The sequence below is a fragment of the Ceratotherium simum genome, chromosome 7 (assembly GCF_057802395.1).
Source record: "Ceratotherium simum simum isolate JZ-2026a chromosome 7, ASM5780239v1, whole genome shotgun sequence".
Taxonomy (NCBI): domain Eukaryota; kingdom Metazoa; phylum Chordata; class Mammalia; order Perissodactyla; family Rhinocerotidae; genus Ceratotherium; species Ceratotherium simum.
The window spans coordinates 70,597,953-70,621,496 of record NC_141906.1 but is presented as its reverse complement, the minus strand read 5'-3'; the positions used below and the strand labels follow the sequence as shown (position 1 = coordinate 70,621,496).

General features: G+C 47.4%; 1 protein-coding gene across 1 annotated transcript in view; it reads right to left on the bottom strand.

Annotated features, from left to right (window-relative positions):
• The window catches only part of POU2F3 (POU class 2 homeobox 3), a 77,336-nt gene that overhangs the window by 5,805 nt on the left and 47,987 nt on the right, over window positions 1-23,544 (bottom strand). The window contains exons 4-10 of the mRNA XM_004427207.3: window positions 13,750-13,854; window positions 12,368-12,470; window positions 9,724-9,806; window positions 7,204-7,386; window positions 6,648-6,789; window positions 4,884-5,020; window positions 3,233-3,394 (exon numbers count right to left, since the gene is read on the bottom strand). Of these exons, the coding sequence (XP_004427264.1) occupies window positions 3,233-3,394; window positions 4,884-5,020; window positions 6,648-6,789; window positions 7,204-7,386; window positions 9,724-9,806; window positions 12,368-12,470; window positions 13,750-13,854 (915 nt within the window). The remainder of the gene's footprint in view (window positions 1-3,232; window positions 3,395-4,883; window positions 5,021-6,647; window positions 6,790-7,203; window positions 7,387-9,723; window positions 9,807-12,367; window positions 12,471-13,749; window positions 13,855-23,544) is intronic.

Sequence of the window (23,544 nt, the reverse complement as noted above, 5' to 3'; positions counted from 1 at the left end):
CCTCAGAGAAGCCCCTGACACCCTGGACTAGGTTAAGTCCCTCAAATACCCATACATCTTCTCTGGAGCCTTCATCACAAATAGCATTTGTTTATGTCTGTTTTCCCTCCTGGACTGTAGGCAAGGATCACATATGTCCTGTACACCACTGTATCCCGCTGCCAAACATATGGTGGGTGCTCAATAAATATTTAAGAAAGGAATGATGAAGGAATATCATGTTGCCTCCAACTTAAAATTGTCAATCGTTCCTCATAGCTTTTAGGATAATTTAGCATCCATGGCCCATCATGATCTGGCCCTCATCAACCTCTCTTTCTTAGTCCCAAACCCTTGGCTCCAACCAGCCTGAAATGCTTGTGATTCCCCAAATGCATCACACGTTGTGTTATAATTCCATGCCTTCTCACAGACTGTTCCTTCTGTCTGCTGTGCTGTTCTTCTCGCTAACTCTTAATCTGTTCTTCAGACAAATTAGGGGGTCAGCCCTCCCAGACCCCATTCTGATTTGGGTGACTTTCATCTGTGTATCCATAGCATTCCTACAAGACTCCTCACCTCTACTTCACCCCTCACATCTACTTCATTGCAATTTCTTGCCTTTTCTGGCTCCTCCTTCTCAGTTTCTTCCCTTGATCCTCTTCCTTTGCCTATCCTTCAAATGCTGGAGTTCCCCAGGGTTGAGACTTGCACTTTCCTCTTTGCTTCCTCTGCACAAACTCCATAGGTGAGCTCCTCCTCACCCAGGATTGCAACTCCCACCTGTATACTTATGACTCCCCAGTCCGAAGTCTACATCCCAGCCTTACCTCCTGACCTCCAGGCCCATCATTCCAAGTGCCCAGTGACATTCCCACTTGGGTGTCCCAGAGGCCTCACTGTTTATCATAATGATGTAAAGAACTGAAACCACTTTTTCCTACTCCCAAACCAGCTCCTCCACCTGTGTTTGCTTTTCTATCAACGGCACCACATCTACCCAATCAGCTGAGCCTGAATACTGAGAGTCATCCCAGAGTATTCTCTCTCCTTCATCGCTCTCCCTGCCCACACCTGATTTTCAGTGTATTAACCAAGACCTAATAATTCTACCTTCTAATTATCTCCTGAATCTCTCCCATCACCCTCATTCTTACCACACAGCTTTGCCTCAGCCCTCATTATTTCTCTACTGGATAACCACAGCCACGTCTAACTGGTCTTCCTGCAACAAATCTTTTGCATCTCAAGACGCACTTTATACTGCAGTCAGAGCGATCATTCTGACAAGCAAATCCGATCATGCCAATGCCCTGCTTAACGTCCTTCAATGACTCCTCCAAGCCTTCAAGCTCCTTAGCATTGCACACAGTCTCCTAGTCTTGTCTTTGCTGATCTATCCAACCTCATCTTCCAATATTCCTCCATGTGGAACCACCTGTGGTTTCATGAATGTGCCACATATTCTCCCTGCTCCATACCACTGTTTTCATCCTTTCCCCTGGTGAGAACACCACCTCCCACTTACTCACCTCGTCACTCCTTCTTGTCCTCTTAGACTCAGGTATTAATTATCTCCTTGGAGAAGCATTCCCTAACCACCACCTCCCAAGGCATTGTTAGCTGCTGCTTCTAAGTTCTCCTAGAGAAATTGTCACATTGTTTATCACTTGTTTATTTGTTTATCTCCTCTGCTAGGCAGAGGTCCTCTCAGACAGGGGACAAATACTTATTTGCATATTCCCAGCACTCCACACAAAGACCAATATAGAGTAGATGGTCAATAAATGTTTGGTGAAAGAATGAACGATGGTGTAGTTTTCATGAAACAGCTATGTCCCACCCTGGACAAGGCTGAATTTCATCCACCCTTGAGTGCTGAAAGACTTGAGGACAACACCATTATCCCCAACTACCTTCACCTTCCAACCATCGTTGTCCCCAGGGACAGAGAACCCTCCCACCCCCACCTACCAGGCACCATTTCTCTCCTGGATGTAGAAGATATTTCCTACTCTCCAAACTTCCAAGTCTGCCTAAACTGAAAATTATTCCCAGCCCTGGCTTCTCCCCTGAACACCAGAATCATAGATATAACTGTCTACTTGATACTTCCTCTCAGATGCCAAGGAGGCATGTCCAACATAATATGAGAAGCTCCAAACTTTTAGTTTTCCCCCTCAAACCTGTTCCTCCTGCAGTCTTCATCAACTCAAAAAACTGCAGCACCTTCTAACCAGTTGATCAGGCCAAAACCCTTGAAGTCGTCTTCACCTCACTTCTCACTCTCTGTATCTTTTTTTTTTTTTAATTTAAAAAAAAATTTTATTTATTGATTTTTTCCCCCAAAGCCCCAATAGATAGTTGTATGTCATAGCTGCACATCCTTCTAGCCGCTGCATGTGGGACGTGGCCTCAGCATGGCCGGAGAAGCAGTGCGTCAGTGCGCTCCCGGGATCTGAACCCGGGCCGCCAGCAGCGGAGCGCGCACCCTTAACCACTAAGCCACAGGGCCGGCCCTCACTCTCTGTATCTGAACTATCAGCACATCTTGTTGGCTCCATGGTTGAAGTATTCAGAATCCAACCACTTCTCACCACCATGGCTACCACCCTAGCCCAGGCCTCCACTACTCTCAGCCTGATTATTGCGATGCTCCTGGCTGGTCTCCTGCTTCCACACAGATCATTCTCCACACAGCAGCCATGTCAGCCAGCTCAGGCTTCTCTGCTCAGAGCTCTCCAGCAGCTTCTTATTTCACTCAAACTAAAATCCAGGGTCCTTCCAATGGCCCCCAAGACCTTGGGTGGTCTGCTCCCTGCTACTTCTCTAACTTCATCTCCTACCTCTTGCCTCCTTCCTCGCTCTGCCCTGGCTACACTGGCTTCCTTGCTGTTCCACAAATGTGCCAGGTCTTTCCACTTGCTGGTCCCTCTGCTTGGAACACTCTTTCTCCCAGATATTTCATTCCCTTTCAACACTTAGGTATCTGCTCAAATGTCACCTTATCAGAGAGGTCCTCTCTGACCTCTTTATTAAAAAAGCATCTCCCCACTACCACTTTCTAGCCCCTTACGCTTCTTTATTCTTCTTTATATTATACATTTAATATAAGCATCTATTTGCTTATTTATTTACTGCATGCCCCCCCCAATCCCCAGCCTCCATCCTCCCCAGAATGGAGAAGACATCTTGCCCTCCAGGCATCATCTCCCCCAGTGCTTGGCAGGCAGCTTGGGTCCTGGCCACTCACCAGTCGGGAGTTGTAAATGGGTGATTTGATGGGTGTGGCCATAGGGCAGTTGATTCGCTTCTCCTTTTGGCGTCGGTTGCAGAACCAGACCCTCACCACCTCCTTCTCCATGGACAACTGCTCTGCAATCATGGAGATCTCCTCTGAGCTGGGTTTGGGGTTCTACAGAGACAGAAGGGACAGAGGGTGGTCAGGAGGCGAAAAGAATAGGGTCAAGAATTGGGGGTGCGGGACAGATCTTCCAACGAAGCAAGATAGAACAGGATAAAACAATAGATGGATCAAAAGCTTTAGAATCAGACCTAGCATGGAATACTGGCTTTATCACTTACTGTGTGTCTTAGGAAACTTTCTTAACCTCTCTGAGCCTCAGTCTTATCATCTATGAAATGAGAATAATAGTACCTACCATATAGGATTATTGTGAGGATTAAATGAGAAAATGTGTGTAAACTGCCAAGCACAGGGCCTGACACAGAGTACAGGCTCTATAAATGTAGCTTCTTTTCTGTCCTTCAGGAGAAGTTCTGGAAAGAGGGATCCATTGATGAGGTATATGGGGCAGGAAGAATCCCCAGAACCCATGCTCCCCTCTGTGTTCTTTCCTTATAACCTGATGATGTCCTTCTCTTTTGTCATTGCTTCCTGTCCTACCTCAAAATAGGAAAGGATAAAGCTAAAACATGTGGATCCATCAAGACTGTGGAGATTATATATATTTATATCAATCACTGTCTTGTTCTGACCCCTCCCCTACCTGATCTGTGATGGCAGCCCCTTTCCCTCCCTCCTTACTCTCGTGCTCTGAGAAACCTAATCACAAGGAAAAGCCAGCTCTTGTCATCCTGCCAGCAGGATGCAGCCACGAATCCTTCAGCCAGATGCACTGGAGAATCTGCTGGAGGGGCAGCAGTCCTGGAGGCCTGGGGCTGCCAGCTCAGACCAGGCCACACGCACGTCCTTAGGGACCTGTGTGGTATGGATGGAGGCTCTGCAGCCTGGTACCTAAGGGATCCTGATTAGAAGCTGTTTAGACTACATCTGTTTTACCCTCTTCTCTCTCCCAGCTCCCACGGGGCACAGAGCTGGTATTATTAGCTTCCACATACTGGCTCAAGAATATGCTTTTGCTACAGGTTCCAAAAAAATGTATGTGTGTAGTATGATCACAGTATTTAAATGTGCGTGGAATAAAGAAATAGAAGGAAATACATGTAGATGGCATTTGGTGGTGGATTTTTTTCTTTCTACATCATGTATTTTCCTAATTGTTTACAATGAGCATTTATTACATTTATAGTTTGAAAAATACAAAACAATTTATAGAAAATAAAGAATTTATATGCAATGCCCTGGTTTTGCTCCCTTTACCTCAACTGGATACCTAGATACACCCTCTTCTGTATCCCATTCTTTAAATCTCCCAGTGAGAGAGACAATGGGCCCCAAAAAGAAGGCAGGGCAAGAAGGGTCAGTGGGGGAAGAAGTTGCTGGAACCCGAGACGAAGGGCAGCCTCAAACACCTGGAGAGGGAGTGTGTCTTTGCTATCTAACCCTTTCCCAGGGCAGGTGAATGGTGGCGAGGGGTTGGTGTCCAGGGGTCTGTGTGTGGAAGTGGGCCCACCCGCTCCCACCCAGAAGGGCCGCTCACATCTTGAAATCTCTTCTCCAGAGTCAGACGGATGTTGGTCTCGATGCTGGTCCGTTTCTTCCTCTTCCTACCAAACACTTCGCTGAGGGTGGGGTAAGAGCTGGGGGTGCTCACAGAGGGGTCTGATGGAGAGGATTCTGTTGGGAGGTGAAATCGCAAAGGAGGCTCAGAGAAGGGACTGCACGGCAGGTTCAGGCCCTGTTGTAATGGACTTGAGGTCCAACAACCCTTCCTGGTGGGTTCTGCAGTGGCATTTTCAGGACCAGCCCCCTCCCGCCAGCAGGGGAACTGGAACAGACAACAATCTTGCTTCTCTTCATTGCTCTGGGCAAAGGTCCTCCATGACTCCCACAGCAGTGTCTCCAGTGTTTGCGGTCATGGTTCAGGGACACCCAGACACCAGCGGCGTGTGTGGGTGTGAGTGGGTGCAGGCAGAGCTCCTACAAGTCACACTCGTGAGTCTGTCTTTTACAAGTATGCCTGGATGTGAATACCGAGTAAAATGTGAGCTGGCGTTTTGAGCTACAAGCAATGCCACTTGGTGGAGGGATTTTGGTGTTGAAGCCATTTTCCTTTCAGTGTAAGTGTTAGAGCTGAGGCTGTATGATCGATAGGCAGGGATATCCCTTAGGAAGGATTCAGGTGTCAGCTGTGGAATCACACTAGAAACAATCTATAAGGTCCTTTCCCAAAGACCCTAAGACTCTCTGATCATATCTCTCACTTCAGTGTTCCAATAAAAGCAGCCCAAGGGACAGCCTATAAGGGGACTTCCAAGAGGGTAACACCCCTGGCTGCACACCCCACCCTTTCCTCCTTCTCCACAGTAACCACTAATCCATACGTATCTATTGAATAGAGCCTAGCCCTGGCTCTGCTCCTTCCCTTTCCACCTAGACCAGTTGTTCTCAACCAGGGGCGATTTTGCACCACCATCACTCCCCCAGGGGACATTTGGCAATATCTGGAGACATTTTTGCATGTCTCAGTGGGGGGGTGGGTGCTACTGGCATCTAGTGGGAGGAGACCAAGGATGCTGCTAAATCTAAACACCCTACAATTCACAGGACAGCCTCCCACAACAGAGAATTATCTGGCCCAAGATATTGATAGTGCCGTGGTTGAGAAACTCTGTCGCATGCTATTCCCTGACACCAATTCTTCTATTTGTTATTCCAAACACTTTGCCCTTGGTTTACACCTTTGACCTCCTGAAATGCCTCCCTGGCCACCACGCCTGACTGAATCCTCCTGCAAACCCCACTCCTGCTGTACGGCTTTCCTGACCAGTCTAGCTCACAGTAACTCCCTTCCCTCTGAGAACCTACTCAAGAATTAGCCAGGTAAAGATCTTGTATGGTGCCTATCATCTCCCCATCCCAGCCATGAGAACCCACTTCCCTGTCCCCCTGACCTAGACCTAGTCCACACAGCAGTCTGGGTAAGTGTGTTATCTCTGCAGACCAAACTTTGTCTCTGGTGAGCTGTCCTAAGGCCTAGGCTGGGTGGGTCTGGGGCAGGGAATGGGATGGAGACAAGTCTTCATGGCCACAGACCTCCAAAGGGCTTTATCAGTGACAAAGCTGATATTTTCATTTCCACTTACCCGTCTCCTGGGTCTTATTTCTCAGTTGGTTCCAGACTCAGGAGGAGAAGAAAGGGATGTTATGTATCGACTGCCTAAAGGCCCAACACAGACAGTCACCAGCCCCTTCCCTGCAGAATCCTCTAGGGTATCAGCCATGCTCTGTCCCTGAGGTCTACCTGCATCATTCAGCCACTTCTCCAGCAGCGGTTTCAGTTTGCACATGTTCTTGAAGCTCAGATTGAGGGCCTCAAATCGTGAGATGGTGGTCTGGCTGAAGTCATTGCCGTAAAGCTTTCCCATCGCTAGCCCCACGTCTCCCTGCACATGGGAATTGAGAGGGAAGAATTTGAGAGAGAGGCTCCTTCTCTTATTTGTCTACAACCCCCACCATCCTAGCACCTACATGCACCCAGAGAACTTTCAAGCACCCACTCATCACCTCACTCCTTTCCAGGTTTTTTCCCTCTAAGATGGAGAATTGGTTTACTTTTCTCCCTAGACTCCATGTGCCTAGCCCCTAGCCTGGCCCTCGTTCCTCTCCCCTCCGCCAGCAGTGTCCCCACTTTCCCTACCAATGGCAACTGTGCCCTATTCTCAGGGAACACAGGGACATAATGGGCTTGCCCCAAACACATTGAGCCCCAAACACATTGCTCTTGAAACCTGCACTCGGGAAGGCCAGTCTCCACTCACTTAACCCAATTTCTTCCATCTCCTCCCCCTAAACCAAACCTGTGTGAAGCCCAGCTTAATGCGTCTCTGCTTGAAGGTCTTGGCAAACTTCTCCAGCTCTTCCAGGTCACTGGGCTCGTCGGCCCCTCCCGAGCTGGGTAGATGCTTGGGCACTGGGAGATGCTGGGACGCTTCCAGGTGGGGTTCTAAAGAGGATCCTGGCAGCCCGGGGCGCCCAACTGCCTAAGAGGGAACACATGCCAAGCAGATCCATGAATAGTCAACAGGTCAAATGGCATTTTCTGATATTTCATACTAATAGGCCCACTCAGAGGATGACAGATCCCTGGGGACATTTGATTCCCATTTTTTCAATGGTGTGAAAGCGGGAATTGGAGTTTCAATGAAGGGGCAGTAAATAGCTAGAATAGCTGGGGTAGAAACAGTAGGAGTGTGGAACAGGGAGGTGGCCTTTCTGGGTTTGAGCCTATGACTCACTGTTTGACTCTGAGCAGGTGACTTCCTTCTTACAGTTTTCCACCATAAAAGGAGCTAGACGGGTTGTTCACAGAGATTCCGAAAACAAATCTCAGAATGGGATGAGGAAAAGGTTGTTTGCCTTGCCTGTTCTTTTCCACAAAGCAAAGTAACTGAGGTATTTGGCAGGCATTAACTGAAGATAACAGAGGGCATCTGAGACTCTCTGCATTGATAGAATTTCCATAAAATTTCAAACTCGTGTGACTGCCACTTTACTTTCCAAATCATCATTTTCTTTCATGAGAGTGTTTTTTGCTTTTTTTTTTTTTTAAGTCAAAGGTATTCCAGTGCTATCTGAATGCACCTTGATCTCATTCCTGGTTGTCAGCAGATATTCTTTCTTTAACTTATTTTCATAGGAAAATGGACCCTTAAACCTAGAACCCATATCGTGCCCATTTGGGATCAGGAGTGAAGACATCTATCACTCCACAAAGAAGGAGGGGACCCCACTGTGTCCAGTGCAGGGGCCACTGCACATGTGGATAACTTGACCTAAGTCCACTCTCTTCTCCCTCCTTTCCAGTTTACTCTTTTCCTAGACTGAGGTCAACTTTACTCCTTCTTTCTTCCAAAATATTCAGGTTTACCATTCAGATAGGCCTCCTTATGAAGAGGAAGGTAAAAGGACTAGAGAGAAGTTAAAGTCTCTTTTCCCCAGTGAAGGGTCTTTTAGAACAGAATGATTTGAAATGATTATGGATTTGATCCCGTTTGCAGAGAGGGGGTGGCATAGACCAAACCGTCAGGACAAAGCCTCAGTTCTCTTTGAGGCTTCTTTTTCGTTAATTCATTTGTTCTTTCATCTGACAAACACTGACTGAGTTCTTTGCTAGACCTTCTCCCCCTTCATATCCAATCTGATGCCAGACTGCACTGATTCAACTTCCCTAAACGTCTCCTCACTCATCCCCTCCTCTCTATTCTTATTGCCACAATCCTAAGCCAGTCATTTCTTACCACTGCCCAGGATGTTCTTAGTCATCTTCTCAACTGTCTCTCTGCTTCTGGTCTCTCCCGGCTCTCATACTATAAGATGCGAGAGTTGATTTTAAGGACTCCCTAAGATCTCTTCCAGACCTAAGTTTATGGTGATTATGAGGAGAGCAGTCAGGAGGAAGTAGGAGAGCTTTTGATTCCAGTGTCCCCATTTCTGTTAGCCACTAGATGGCACCCTCCTCCCTTCCAGATGTCTTCAGTGGACTAGCCCTCTAAAGCCCTGGCTCTTCATGACCCATGGGAATCTTAGCACAGAGAAGGGACTTTAGGATCTCTGCAGTCATTCCCAACTCTTCTGCAAACCCATCTCTGCAGAGCCATCTCATGCAGCTGTGAAGATTGTTAACTGCACAGGGCACCCAGATGAGGGGAACAGTGGCAGCTACGACATAGTTGCTGCTACTCTCACCAAGTCATATACACTGGGGTGAGGCTGTGTCTGGCTGTGCCAGAGGAAGAGGTGTCTTTTTTCTAATCAGCAGACAGGTGCTCCGTGGAACCATGCAGCTCTGCAATCGGCCTCTCTCGCGGACCTCAGTCCTCCTGACCTGCCACGTGCCCACTGCAGGAGGCAGTCTAGAATAGCAGATCTTAAGAGAGGCCTAGAAGTGAGAGCCACTGGCTTTGTGGTCTTGGGACTTCAGGCCTATGGGACTCTGGTCTCCCCCTTAGGGCTTGGGAGCACCCAGGCAGGGCTGGCAGTCACCTTGGCTTCCCTGGAGAGTTAGCTGACCCCTGGTTCTAAGAGGAGTGATGCTAGGGCCTGATTGGGGCTGGAGCAGCGTGGCTGCATTACAGAGCATGCTGGCCAAGGAGCTGAAATCTCTGGGTTCTCATTCTGGCTCCACCAGTAACATTGGGTCAATCATTTCTCCTGGCTGAGGCTTAAATTTCCTCATGTGCCAGCAGGGATAATCCCTGGATTTTCCCTCTTCCCAGAGGGGTAAGTGTACTGTCAATGGAGTGGGAGAAAACCAATGAGCTTACTCTGTCAAGAGCTGAGACATTCCTAGAGGAAACAGGAGGAATGCAGTTGTTTACCTGGGACGCCAGGCCAGGCCCAGTCTGCGGGAGGAGGAGAGAGCCTTGTTGCTGTGGAAAGGGGAGAAGATTTGGCTGCAGACCTGGGTGAAAGGGGAGGGACAAAGGAACAATGGAATAAAATCCAGGCCATCTGAAAGACATGCTCTACAACTTTGGAACCACGATAACTGTCCCCACCCCCTGCTACCTAATGAGGTCCCTCAACCCACCTCAAGCCCCGTGGAGAGGCCCCCACGGGCACTGCCAGGCATTGCCACACACAGGTGGAGGCAAATCAGACACAGGGATAAACAGATGTAAACTGCAGTCCCCAAACCAGTCCTTCTGCTTGCCCGCCTGCCTGGAGTGGTGCAAAGGCTGAAGAGGATCAAGACAATCTGCTCTGGGATCTGATAACCAGGGCTGAAGAAATCCAAGAGGAAAGGAAATGCAGGGGGTGACTACTATGAATTCAAGCTGGAGCCGAGGATTTCCTTTTTGCCTGCAGAAGTAGCTGGGATGGCTACAAAGCCCCAGTCAAAGCCGCAAGGATGTCAGACCAAGTGGATGGGGCCATACAGCTCCAAAGGGCAGTAGACCATTGGCCAGAGGCTCTTGGCAGAACCAGGACATTTTATACTTGGGAGGAAGGGCTAAGAGAGAAGAGAAGACCAGAGGTCAAGCTTCTGGAAATTCAATCTGGTGGTGTGAACTCTACCTGCTCGCTGCACTGCCTGAGGACCACTTTTCTCTCTCCCTCTGCAGGGAAACTGTCCATGAAGGGCTCTGCCTGGTTGGTGGTCATGACAATGGCCTCCCTCTAGGAAGGGCCATAGCCAGGAACTCTCACTGTCACTGCGGGAATGGGGCCATCAAACTACCAAAGCAGACAATGGGGCAGGTCACCCCAATCACTCAGCACAGAGCAGAACCTGGGGTCTCTGTCGTCCCTAAGCTGTTCTGGGGTCACCGAGGTACAGCATGTGCTGACCTTTATGCTCCTCAGCATTAAAAAGTCAGAGCTTAATTTTTCCTTATTAAAATAAATAGGCAAAAAAGCTCTTATAAGGAACCCTGGACTGGGAGTCCAGAGGCTTGACTACTAATAGTAGCCTAACATTTAGATTGCATTTTGAAATATACAAAGCCTTTTCACATGCATTATTTCAAATAACCCTCAATAACCTTGTGAGGTGGAGTTTTACTATTATTCCATTTTTATGGAGGAGGAAATGGAACCTCAGAGAGGTTAGGTAAGTTTCCCAAGGACACACAGCTAGTAAGTGATTTTTTTTTTTTTTTTTTTTTTTTTACCAATGAGTTTTTCTGACTCCAAATTTTAAACTGGGGTTTTTTTTTTTTTCTTTTTTTCCCTGCTTCATACACTGACCTCATTGGTTATACACCTGGGCCATTTTCACATCGCTATCTTCCAAAAAGAAATTGAACTAACTGTTATCTTCCTTTTCCTATTCCAAGAGTATGATACATATTGTTTAGCTAAAATAAATACTTAAAGGTTCAAATACGTTCTCATTCATCATCATAATAACAGTCTGAGATGACTTGGAAACTAAGGATGGGGACTGTAGTTTGGGCAGAGTTGCATCTGGTTTGGATTCTGGGTTTCCAAAGCTTCTACTGGGGATTCATGCAAGTGAGGGGAGCTTATACTTCCTCCACCACTTTTTTTTTTTTAATTTGTATTTATTTATTTATTTATTTATTTATTTATTTATTTATTTATTTATTTTTCCCCCAAAGCCCCCGTAGATAGGTGTATGTCATAGCTGCACGTCCTTCTAGTTGCTGTATGTGGGATGCGGCCTCAGCATGGCCGGAGAGGCGGTGAGGCTGTGCGCGCCTGGGATCCGAACCCAGGCCGCCAGCAGCGGAGCGGGCGCACTTAACTGCTAAGCCACCGGGCTGGCCCCCTCCTCCGCCACTTTTGGCCCTAGTTGATGGAGCTGGGAGAGGGAGAGGCAGGACAGTACAATGGCCAAGAACACAGACAGATTGTTCTGCAACCTTCTAGTAGGTCACCAGAGACATAATAATATGACTACCTACTGCCCAAGGTTATTTTGAAAAATGTCAGGAAAATCACTCAGCAGAGCTCCTGGCACATCATGGTCGAGAAATGTTAGCTAATATTATGAATATTCTAATCTGTTTGCTCTCGACCAAGGAGAAGTTCTTTGGTAGTAACTTCCCCGCCAGAGAAAACCTGAAAACAGCCTGTGGGTGGCACTGCCGCTCTATCCAAATAGAATCACAGTCAAGCTTCCCGGGAGTTGAAAGTCTGAATCCGTGTCCCGGAGAGATTTCCAAGGAATTGGCACTTGTCTGTACTGCATCTCCCAAGGAGCTCCTCCTTCCTTGTACTGCCCCAGCTTCCTGCCACCCTTGCACCTTCAGTCTCGACTCTGTGAAATTGAAGTGGTGGGCCAGACCAAGCAGGAAGCTGGGAAGGGGAAGCAGAGAAGGAGACTCAGCCTGGAGGGGCAATACCAGGGTCCTCTCCTCAAGTCCTGAGGTGGACAAGCTGGTCTGAATACCAGAGGGGTGCGCCACTCCCCCACGCCCCACACCTGGGCTCCCTCACCCAGCAAGCAGCAGCAGCACAGGATTCAGTCTATGTGGGGACCCCCAGTGTTCTTACCTTGCTGTCCAGACTGGGTCTGAGATAGCAGGAACTGGGAGACAGACTGTAGGTGGCCGGGAACCAGCACGAGCTGCTGGAGCGGATGGAGGGAGGTCATGTCCTGCACGTGGGAGATACATACATCACAGAATTTACAAGTTGGTGGTGCTGGCTCCATCTGCCTGCTACCCATCTGTCACAAGGGTCTCCAGACCCTCAGAATTTGTGGCAGTGACCTTGCCTTATGCCTCTATGTATCTCCAGTGTCCGGCACATAGTAGCTACTCCATTAACGCTGGTGTCGTTACAGCTCCTGCACTGGGCCAAGCAGTGCCTTGCAACCTATTGTTACTTAAACCTGGCCTTGTTATTTAACTTTTGTGTGTGTCAGGCCTGTCTCCCAACTAGACGGTAAATGCCCTGAGAGCACAGACTAGGTATTACACATCTCAGAGGTTTGCCCTAGAAATGACATGCAATCCCAACTGTCTAATTTTTTTTTCTTTTTTTTTAAGTCTCATGCCACTTGATTATGCTAAAAGCCACGTCTTGACCATTTCCTGGGCCTGAACCTTTCCTGAAGGAAGGGGCAAGTTATTAGTTCTTAATAAAACCAATTTGACTAAACAGAAAGTCCATTTCTCCTGGTTTCTTCCCATCAGCCCCCAAAAAGGGAAATACCAGTCCCAGTACTGGGGGATCTGGGAATCCCCTGAGATCTAGTCCCCCAGGGTTCTGTGCCCCCAGGGCTGAGCTTAGGTCTGTGCAGAAGAAAAGACTTGGTAACCGCTTGCTGAAGGAAGAGGTGAAGGAATGGATGCACATTCTAGTCTTAAATATTTCCAGAGGAGGGATGGCTCTTCTTTCCCCGTCACCTAGACCAAGAAAGGGGACACCACATGGACGCCTGTCCTCTCAGACATTTGCCCTCACTGTTTGAGGATGCCACTTTCCGCCCCGCACAGCACTCTCTTCTAGTTTGGCTTTGATGTAAAATCTTGGGGGAGGAGAGTGGGCCCACTGGGGACAGAGTCGCTCTGTATCTGTAGCAGTAGCTGTCCCCATAGGGCTTCTCTGACTATGGCTGGAAGACACCAGCCCTGTAGTTGCTAGGTCCACCGTTTTGGCAGGATTGGCTCCTTTTACTCCCAGAGAGGTAGAGACCTCCCTCTTTGCATATCCAGCCAGGCTTCATCTTTAAGACGACTGTTTTGTAAGCCCACCCCCACCCCAGGCCTCCCCTTCTTTCTTTTTTTCTCCCCTTCCCCGCAAGGGGTTCTTTAGACCAATATGGATTCACTGAGAGCCAGGTCCAGAGGTCAAGCAGTTTGCAGAAGGCTTGAAATAAGCTCATCAGCCTGCTGAGAAGATCAGGCTCCCTGACAGGGGCTGGCGTTTACCCCAGACATCTGGTTTCCGGACATCATGGCAGGTCCTTGAGTCAGGTGGCATGGCCGATGTGAGAGGGTCTGCTGCAGGGAGTCACTGAGGTCCTCAGTTTTAATCTGTAAGTGGGGGCACGAAGAGGGTGTCAGTTCTAGGCCTCCCCAGGCAGACAGAAATGGAAACTTAGAGAAGACCAAGGCAGGAGCTGAGTGACAAGCCTGGAGAGTGAAGAGCTAGCTCAGGGCCTACGGGGCTGCAGCTCAATTTTCCTGCGTGTGTGTCCTTCAGGCCAGGGCAGCTAGTGAGAGACAGAGATGAGGGGCCCCCCGGAGTAATAATCTGCAAGATGGGGAATCCACTTAGCTTGATGGTTCCCAAACACCATTCCAGGGGCTGTGCCTGTACATGCGGCAGTTTATGCTCTTCTTCGTTGAAATGAGAACAAGTAAGGATATCGTAGTGACTTAAAAAATTTCCTGTAAACTCTGAGATGATGTTCCTTTTTTTCTCGGGGGGATATGTTAGAATTTCTTTTATGAGATGATGGTGATCCTAAATGGTATTTTAAAAACTTCCCACCTCACAAAGTAAAAAATATTGGCAATCCTTTATCAACCTCCCCCATATTCTGTTTTTTATTTTCCTGGTACACAAAATCCCGAAGTCTGGGAACCAGCTTTCCCTCCATCCCCCCTTGTTTTCCACACTTCTCCATCCTCTGCGTGCTAAGCTGCCTCTGTAGCCAGCCCTCTTTGCCGGTGTGGCTTTGGTGACAGTCCTTGCCTGTCTCCCTACAGGCAAGGACATGTCTCCCTCACAGTCACTGCTGCAGTTGCAGCCTAAGGGGCCTGTGGTGGTTTCCAGACTCTGCCCAGCCTCCAGCGCCCTTCAATGACAGCACACCCACCCACTCATGGGTTTCCCAGGTGTCCAAGGGCAGGGCAGGAAGCACAACTCGTGTCCACCCATCCTCCCACCCCGAGAACAACTTCACTCTTGCAGCTTTTCAGGAAGTTCATTTGGTGGTGGGCGAGCCAAGTGACTTCGAATTCATATAATATGGCAAGGAGCACCGGATCTAGACCACACCTTATAAAAGACATTGGGGTGACCCTGTGATGGAAACTCTTGGCCATAGAGATCCGGCTAAAACCATTTTGTTGGTCTGCACTGGGAATGTCACCGACATCCTGGAATCTCTCCTGTCTATACTAGTTTAACCCAAGTTAAAGGTTCAGACTAACAGCTATACTTGTGCTTAATCTCTGTGGGAAAATGGTGCTTTGGATCACTTAAAGAAAGAATTCCTGGGGCTGGCCTGGTGGCGTAGTGGTTAAGTTTGCGCACTCCGCTTCGGCGGCCTGGGGTTTGTGGGTTGGGAAACCTGGGTGCAGACATATGCACCGCTTATCGAGCCATGCTGTGGCTGGCGTCCCACACGTAAAGTGGAGGAAGATGGGCACGGATGTTAGCCCAGGGTGAATCTTCCTCAGTAAAAGAAGAAAGAATTCCCTTTGGTTGGAGAGTTAGATCCTATTGAGTGACATTAGAGACTGAGGAGGGAGCTAATGTCTTAAATGTGGTACCTTGCACAGAGCGGGAACCCAATGCATGTTAATTGAACAAAATACATAAACACAACCCATTTCTCCATAGTCTCCAGTGGGGAAAACATTTAACGGGGAGCTAGACCTTGTTTCCCATCCTAACTCCGACTCGAACTTACTGTGTAACCTTAAGCAATAGTTTAGCGTCTATGGGACTTGGTTTCTCCATCTGTTATACGATTCTATATGATTTTTCTCTCTTTCAGTCCTAAAATGGAATTATAAATTCTAATTTCCTAGTGCATTTGGCAGACTTGGCCAATCCAGGTTGCTGCAGTGTTCTTAGATAAAGCAGATCTAAACAGCATCAAGAAGCCCTTGTTGCACCAAAACTGATAAGAGGATGCATCTTTTAGGGACAGTCTTTACAAATAATTCCTCTCTTCTCCTCTCACCTAAAGAGACTCTCCTGGAGCCTTGGGAGCAAAGAGGAGGAAGGGAGAGAGATAGGAAGGAGCACGGTGAGGGCAGAGTTAGACTTTCTGAAAACTAAAAATGTACGGCTACCTGGGCGTGCTCTCCCGGACAGCCCCAATCCCTACCCCCAGTGCCCCTCAGCTCTTCCCACCCCACTTGGCATCTCTGTCTAAGGAGCTGTAGTGTCCTAGTTCTTCCCTCAGAAATTAGAGTTTTCACATCCTAGATTCCAGGAAAACATTTGTTAGCAGGTTCTAGAAAGCTAGGAATAGATGATAAACTACTTATTTAAAATTACCACCACCACCAACCTTAAGATTTGCTCTGAGAGATTTTACTTAAGCAGAGCCTTTTTGGCTGGCCTCCCCTCCCCACATCTACCCTCTCTATCCCCCTCCTGCCCCAGGGCATCCTTCATCCTAGAGTGGGGACAGGTGAGGCAGAATGGAGGAAGGGGGACAGGGGAGAACAGGGAAAATTGGAGCTGAAACCACACTGGTGGAACCACCCCAGGCAGCTTGGCACGGCTTCAGCTCCGAGGCAAGTGTCAGGGTTCCTTTATAGACTCATTATGAGCAATGGGGAGATAAGGCGGTGCAGCTATGACAGACCTTGAAAACATGTGCTTTGCCTCCAACCCAGGTGCTATCTGTTAGAATCAGTGCCAGGTCTTCCTGCAACACTTAATTTCAGAAACCAGCACCATCATAAAAGAAAACTCACCCTTTCATCTGCTTCCTGGATCAACTGCCCTCCAAATTCTTTTAGGGGCACTGTTGACCTCCCAGGTCTGAAAATGAAAGGTCTCATAGCATAAAGTTCCTTTAGGTGTTAGTCTGGGGTGTTCTGACAACCCAGCGTGCTATTCTTCTGAGTTTTTGCTTTGTCGACCTTTTACTCTTTCATTTTTCATAATTTGTTACCCCTTGGGTGTGAGCTGCTGACAGTAACCCCCAAAGAAGACAATCCTTAACAAACCCCATTGAGAGACAATAAAGAAGGCTTCTTTTTCTATGACAAGTTCTAAAATCTCTGCTCAGGTTGGTGGGTCTCAGAACGAGCAGAGCGGAACAGGAGGGGAAGCAGATACATCAGCTACCCTTACTGCCGCCAGCACACTCTGCCAACAATTCTCTGACAGTTCAGGGGCTAAGAAACTAAGAAATTAAGTCCTGCACAAATCAAAAAATCCCTTTCACAGCTGTCGAATGGAAAAGATTGGAGCCTTTCCAGATAACTGGGTGTTGTCTGCAGAACTGGAAGATGAGATAGAGAGACTTCTGTTGGATCCCATTGACTTCTAATGTGAGAACCGGAGGCAAATTGGATGAAAACCTAATTCCCCTGTATTTGTGAAAACCTAACCAAACCCACAGCCTGCCCGGAATCACGAAGATCATCACCAGGGTCCCTTTGGTAGTTCTCACGCAAGTGGAATATTTCTCCAGGCTCTGCTTGAGATGGACTAATCCCTGGGGACATGGGCCACCACAGAGGGCTGTGTCCTGTGACAGCCATTGATCATCCCGTCCAGCTAGTAGACAAGGTTTGTTAGTTTAGGATCTTCTCCACCCACTGCACTGTGCAAAGGTATTACACTGAGTCTTGGGCAGTGACCAGGGAGGTAAAAAGGTATCCTGAGTGATTATCTTTTCTAATCTGAGTGAACTCGCTGACATCATCTGCTTTAGAAAGCAGTAGCCTCGTTCTGGGAGGAGAGAGCCCCTTCTGAGAAGCTGGAAGGCCTTCATACTTTCCTTACGTGGCTTCACCATGGGGACAAAAGTTTACCTTCCCATCTCATGGAGGCCCAGAGAGCTTCAGAGATGGGTATAAAGTGATATAACAAGACACTGGCAAAACTCCAACAAGGGAATGGTCCTCTGACCCTCCCCTCGTGCTCTTTCCACAAAACAGTACTACAAATGTCCCAGGGATAGGACCATAGGTGATGGAAAAGGTGGAGTGCTGGCCCAGACATACGCTTGGACCTCCTTAGTAACCATCTGTTTTGGGGTCTTGTGATGGGGCATGGAGGCACTGGGGTACTCATCCTTAGCCTCCTCCCCATGACATTTTCACATGGCCCTCTCCAGGGGGAAAAGAGCCCAACACTAATGAATATATCACTGGCGATGAAAATGATCAAAGCTGTTGTCCCAGTTGCATAACTCGTTTGTGGAAAGTGTTTCATAAACATTTCACAAGAAGGAGAATTTCAAAGCGTGAACGTCTCCCAACCTGCCTTCAATTACAAACAAGATTTTTTTTTCTTTCTCCCCACTTCTGCGCTTCTCCTGAGCACTGAGGAAGAGTTTCTGTTTTGTAACTGATCTATAAAGTGTTGGCAAACATGCCGCTGACGAAAATATCCTAAAAATATATCCCAAGCAACGGAATGGAGCAGACAGGTAACTCATCTAAGGTGAGCAAGGCTGCAAGTCCCCCAAGAGATGTTAGCTATATTTTTGCTTGGGGACTCTCCTCTCTCTGTGGCTCTTGGCTGCTCCCCATGTGTCCAAGGCTCCTGCCTGTTTGGATGCCTCTGGGAAGTGCCTGGGGAGATGGCCTCACCCAGTCCCTGGTCTCTGGTCACACCTATGACAGACCAGCCTAGGAGCACCTTTGTCCATGCACACTGGGATCTTCTCCCTGACAGCATTCAACTTCCAGACAAACGGGTGATGAAGGAGAGGAGATATGGGCACTTTAATAAACGAATGGCTCCTTAGGAGGCTGGGGCCACTTGGAGCTGCTACCTCCTGAAAAGAAACTTTCCACAGAGGCATCCTTGTCTTTCCCGCTTGCGTTTACTCTGGAAATGCAACAAGCTTATCAATCCTGTTATTTAATGCTTTGGCTTCAGTTCTTAAGACATAGCATTGCTAGTGCTGACACATGCATGAAAAAAACTCCATCATTTTAAGCCTATAAGAGTTTTCTTCTCCCTCTGGCATTTAAGTCTGTGAATTCAGGTTTAAAAACTCTGGGAAGGGGCTGTGCCCTCATTGAGGACACATTCTCACAAACATTTCATGGTGCCCAGGACTTGAACAACTTTAACCATTGATTGCTTCACAACCCTCCTGAGACACCAGCAGTGTCCCCCTGCAGGGGGGAGCTGGATTGATGAGCCTTCTCTTTTTTGACCCTGATCCCCTTTGAATCAGTCTTCTGGTTCTCCTGGTAGCCTACCTGGTAGACAAGACCACAGAAATCCTACTCTCTAGGGAGGAGTACCACATTGAACTGTGGATATGCCTGCATAGAGGGCTGTTCTGCCCCCAAATAAGTGAAATGGTAGGAGGCAGGAGGTGTGGGGGGTGGGTAGGGGTGCAGGGGGGTGGGAAGAAATGCTGAGCATGGTCTTTGAATCAAACTCTGAAAGCTTTCTGAGCCCAGTGGCTATTCTTGGGAAATGTCTGGTGTATGAATGCAGTTTGTCACCACACTGGGTTCTTCTGCAAACATCTGGGCTGCCCATCATGGGAAGACTTTGCTGTCCTTTTCAGAGCAGGGGATGATTAAAAAAAGACATCCAGGAAAGAAGCACAAGGCTCAGAATCAACCAGGAGACCTGACTTCGGGTTCCATCTCTGCTTCTAACTAGTTGCATGGTCTAATGTTGTTACTTCACTCATTTCTCTAGGCCTAGATTATTCCTCCAGAAAAAGAGGGAAATAGACTAGGTGGAATCTCCTTGAGAAATTTATAATGTATGAAAGACAGAGTGAGATGAGACTCGTGAGCATATACGTATGTTTATTGTGTCACTAGACCCATTTTACAGATGAAAAGACTGAGGCTTGGAGATGTTAAGAAACTTGCTTAAAGTCACACTACTGGTAAATAATACTGGTAATAGAGCTGAGATTTCAATCCAAGTCTGACGCCATAGATCTTCTACATAATCCTAACTCTCACTTATTATGTGTGATGGAATCATAGAAGCATAGCTTCTTCAAGGTAGCTTAGGGCAGATCATGCCAGGTGCATGGCAGACATTCAACAAGTATTGATTTCCTTCTTTCCCCATTAGAACTGGAAGGAAACGTAGATATCACCTGGTCCAAATGGTTCATTTTACAGCTATGACTCCTGAAGCCCAGAGAGGGGAAATAAGTTCCTCAGGGTAACACAGCTAGAGTTGCAGCCAAGCCAGTCCTGGAGACTAAGCCAGGGCTGATTAGGATGGGTGTCCTAACTCCCCACCCAGGATTCAGTTGCATTCCACTGCACTGTGGCATGGCTCTGTCCTCTATTTCTATCACTCCCATGCTGTTGCCTACTCTGGATCCTGTAATAACTCAGTAGTAACCCTAATCCCATTGCTCTGAGATTTAACCTCAGTCAAAAGGAAAGTCCCCACTCAGAATTCTCAATTACTACATGGGGTAAGGTTTAGATACAGATAAAATACCCATCTACTTGAAATGATAACATAATGTACTTGGCTTGGGAACCAGCATCTGTATTTCCTTGACTCTCACATGTACGAATTAACTGCAGGGCTCTGATATTTGCTCTTTCCCTCCCTGGGTATGAGGAAGATAGGCGGGGAGGGGAAAGAGCAGGCTCAGCCATGCCACGAAATCCCCATGCCAGCGTGTGTTTACCACGGGGTTCCAAAGGAAACTAATGAAAGGAAGGGCAGATGCCCTGCTCATCCTGGACACACACACACACGCAGCACCAACCTGTGGTCGTGAAGCACTATGCACATTAGTTCCAGGAGCATCAGCTCAAGAAAGAGAGAAAGTAATATTTGGGGGGGGGGGGCACTTTAGAGATTAAAAAGCACTTTCAAATGTATCTTCAGGGCTGGCCCCGTGGCTTGGTGGTTAAGTGCGTGCGCTCCGCTGCCGGCAGCCCGGGTTCGGATCCCGGGTGCGCACCGAGGCACCACTCCTCCAGCCATGCTGAGGCCGCGTCCCACATACAGCAACTAGAAGGATGTGCAGCTATGACAGACAACTATGTACTGGGGCTTTGGGGAAAAATAAATAAATAAAATCTTAAAAAAAAAAAAAGTATCTTCATTTATTCTTCATGATAATTCAATGAGGGAAATAACATACCAAACCTTTTCTACAGATATAGGAATCAAGACTAGAAGAATTTAAGTAACATGCCCACCGTCACACAGCCAGGAAGAGCAGAGCCTGACTTTCTACTTAGGTCTTTGTTCTCCAGACACCCCTCTTTTGCCTATACCACTTGGTGAGGCAGCCTCATTTCAGCTCCCACCCAGAAACGTGCCTGTTGACTGCGCCACCTCTGTGTGCCACGTTGTTTTCATGTGTGGTGCACAACTGGTATAAATGTTTCCCCAAGTGTAGACTGGGACTTTTACACGTATGTAGGCCTACATAGTTATTGAAAGTAAAGTTTGCAACAAGTCTAAATGGGATTCTCTTTCACATTTCCTGGGTAACTGCCTGTGACCTGGAAGTCTGCCTTTGAAAGTCTAAGCACTGGCTATAAATGCAAGTAAACGGTTTTCTCTGGTAATGTTCATCTTTGAGAATAGTCTTCCAGCAAGGCTGAGGTCCTTGTCTCTTATAAAGTGGGGCACGTCTCGTGGCCCTCTGACACCAGGTCTGCTCCAACAGCACTGGAGTAGATGGTCTTCCAAGTGGCACGCTTTAAACACAGAGGTTTCCTGCCCTATAAAGGTCCCCTTTCCACTTCAGTTTAGTTCAACCAACATTTGGCATGTACCTATTGTATACCAAGAGGAACTGGGACACAAAGATGAACAGGGACCTCCCAGACTAACTAGAAGATAGCAAGTAAAAAAGTAACCACCTGCAGTGCAGTCCTTAGGGCAATCAGAAGTACGTACAGCGGTGGCATGGAAAGGCTGTGATTTGCTGTGTCAGGGCAGAGGATAGTCAGAGGAAGGGGAGGGAGTTAAGGAAGGCTCCACAGAAGAAAAGTCCTCTGAGCAGCCCCGAAGGATGAAGAGGGGCTTACCAGGAGAAGGCAAAGAAGGGCACGCCAGGAAGTGGGAACAACGTGTCCAAAGTCACAGAGGGCAAAACGGTGCTTCACCTACAGGAGTGACAAGCAAGTGGGGTGGGAGAGGCCTGGGTAAGAGCCAGGGCCGACCACGACCACAGATGCCTTGTGTGTCACGCAGAGGAGATTAGACTGGACTCTGGGGGCAAAGTGTAACTAGAGTAAAGTGGAGGGATGTGGTGAGATTTTCCTTTAGTTCAGTTACGCCAACAGCTGTGTGGAACACGAATTTGAAGAGAGTACAACTGTACGCAGGGAAACTAGTTAAAAAGGTGTTTATTGCACTAGTCTAGGTAACAACTGATGAGGACGTGCCTAAGGCCAAAGCAGCCAGACCAGAGAGGAGGAGACAGAGTGGAGTTTTAAGGATAGAAAATGTATTTCCACCCCCAGAGGTTTATCCTTTATAACAAAGGACTGTTTATTTCAGGAATTCTCTTCTGAATGCCTACAGCACTAAAAGCACTAACAGAAAAAAATCTGAAAGACCACAGCCAGCTAAACTGCTAATAATAGATGGAGTAGAGGGCATTTGGGGTTCTAGAAGGTATTCACTTTCTAAATGACATACTTCTTCAATGTTCAATTTTTAAAGGCTAATTATTAATTTTAAACTAGAAAAACATTGGGGCTGGCCCCGTGGCATAGCGGTTAAGTGCACGCGCTCTGCTGCTGGCGGCCTGGGTTCGGATCCCGGGTGCGCACCGACGCACCGCTTGTCAGGCCATGCTGAGGTGGCGTCCCACATAAAGTGGAGGAAGATCGGCACGGATGTTAGCTCAGGGCCAGTCTTCCTCAGCAAAAAGAGGAGGATTGGCATGGATGTTAGCTCAGGGCTGATCTTCCTCACAAAAACAAAAACAAAAGATTAAAAACAGTAAGCACTCAAAATTGCATATATCTATATAGAACTTTTTAACTTACAAGGAGTTAAAGTTGGTTGTAGAGTTTCTTCTTTTGCCTGGTGAAAGGGAAGTCTTGAGGGGTTTAGGGGCACATAATCTAAACAAACACATAGACACCTATGCAGATCTGTGTGTCTGTATATATGTATATCTATTTGTATGTGTATATATACGTGTATGTGTGTGTGTGTGTATATATATATATAATTTTTTTTTTCTTAAAGCAGTAACTGGGAATCCATCTCCTTTTCTCACTGCATCTTGAGTCACTGTCTTCCAGCAGGCAACATCTGAGATGTGGCCTGTAGACCTCACTTATACATTTCGATGATATTCTACAATTTACAAAGCACTGTCAAACACATCATTTTGGTTGATTTTCAGAATATTCTCATGGGATCGAAAAGGCATGTGATACTATTTTCATTTTACAGTTGAGGAAAACAAGGCTCATGAAAGGTAAGAGATTTATCCGAGGTACACGGCTGGCTAGCAGGAGAGTTATGGTTTGAACCCGTTATCTGATTTAAAATTCTACACATCTTTCAAATTCCTAGGATTTTCTGAGGAAGCCTAATGAGTGGATTTTCAAAGTCACTAAAATCCATCCCTTGCAGCTCCAAAGCCTTTTATTTCAATTTTGGATAGATATTCATTGGTGTCATTCGGAATAGAGGTCTTGCTAAAAGGTATTATATACATCTACTTTCCCTTAAGGAGTACCTGAAAGTCAATTTAGTCAATGACTCAAGTCATAATTGTGAACTCCCTTTAAAAGCAATCAAGTCCTTGGGGACACTACAGTGTTTGGCCTCTGTTGGCCATGGCACTAAATGGCCCCAAATTGCTTTTTTTTGCA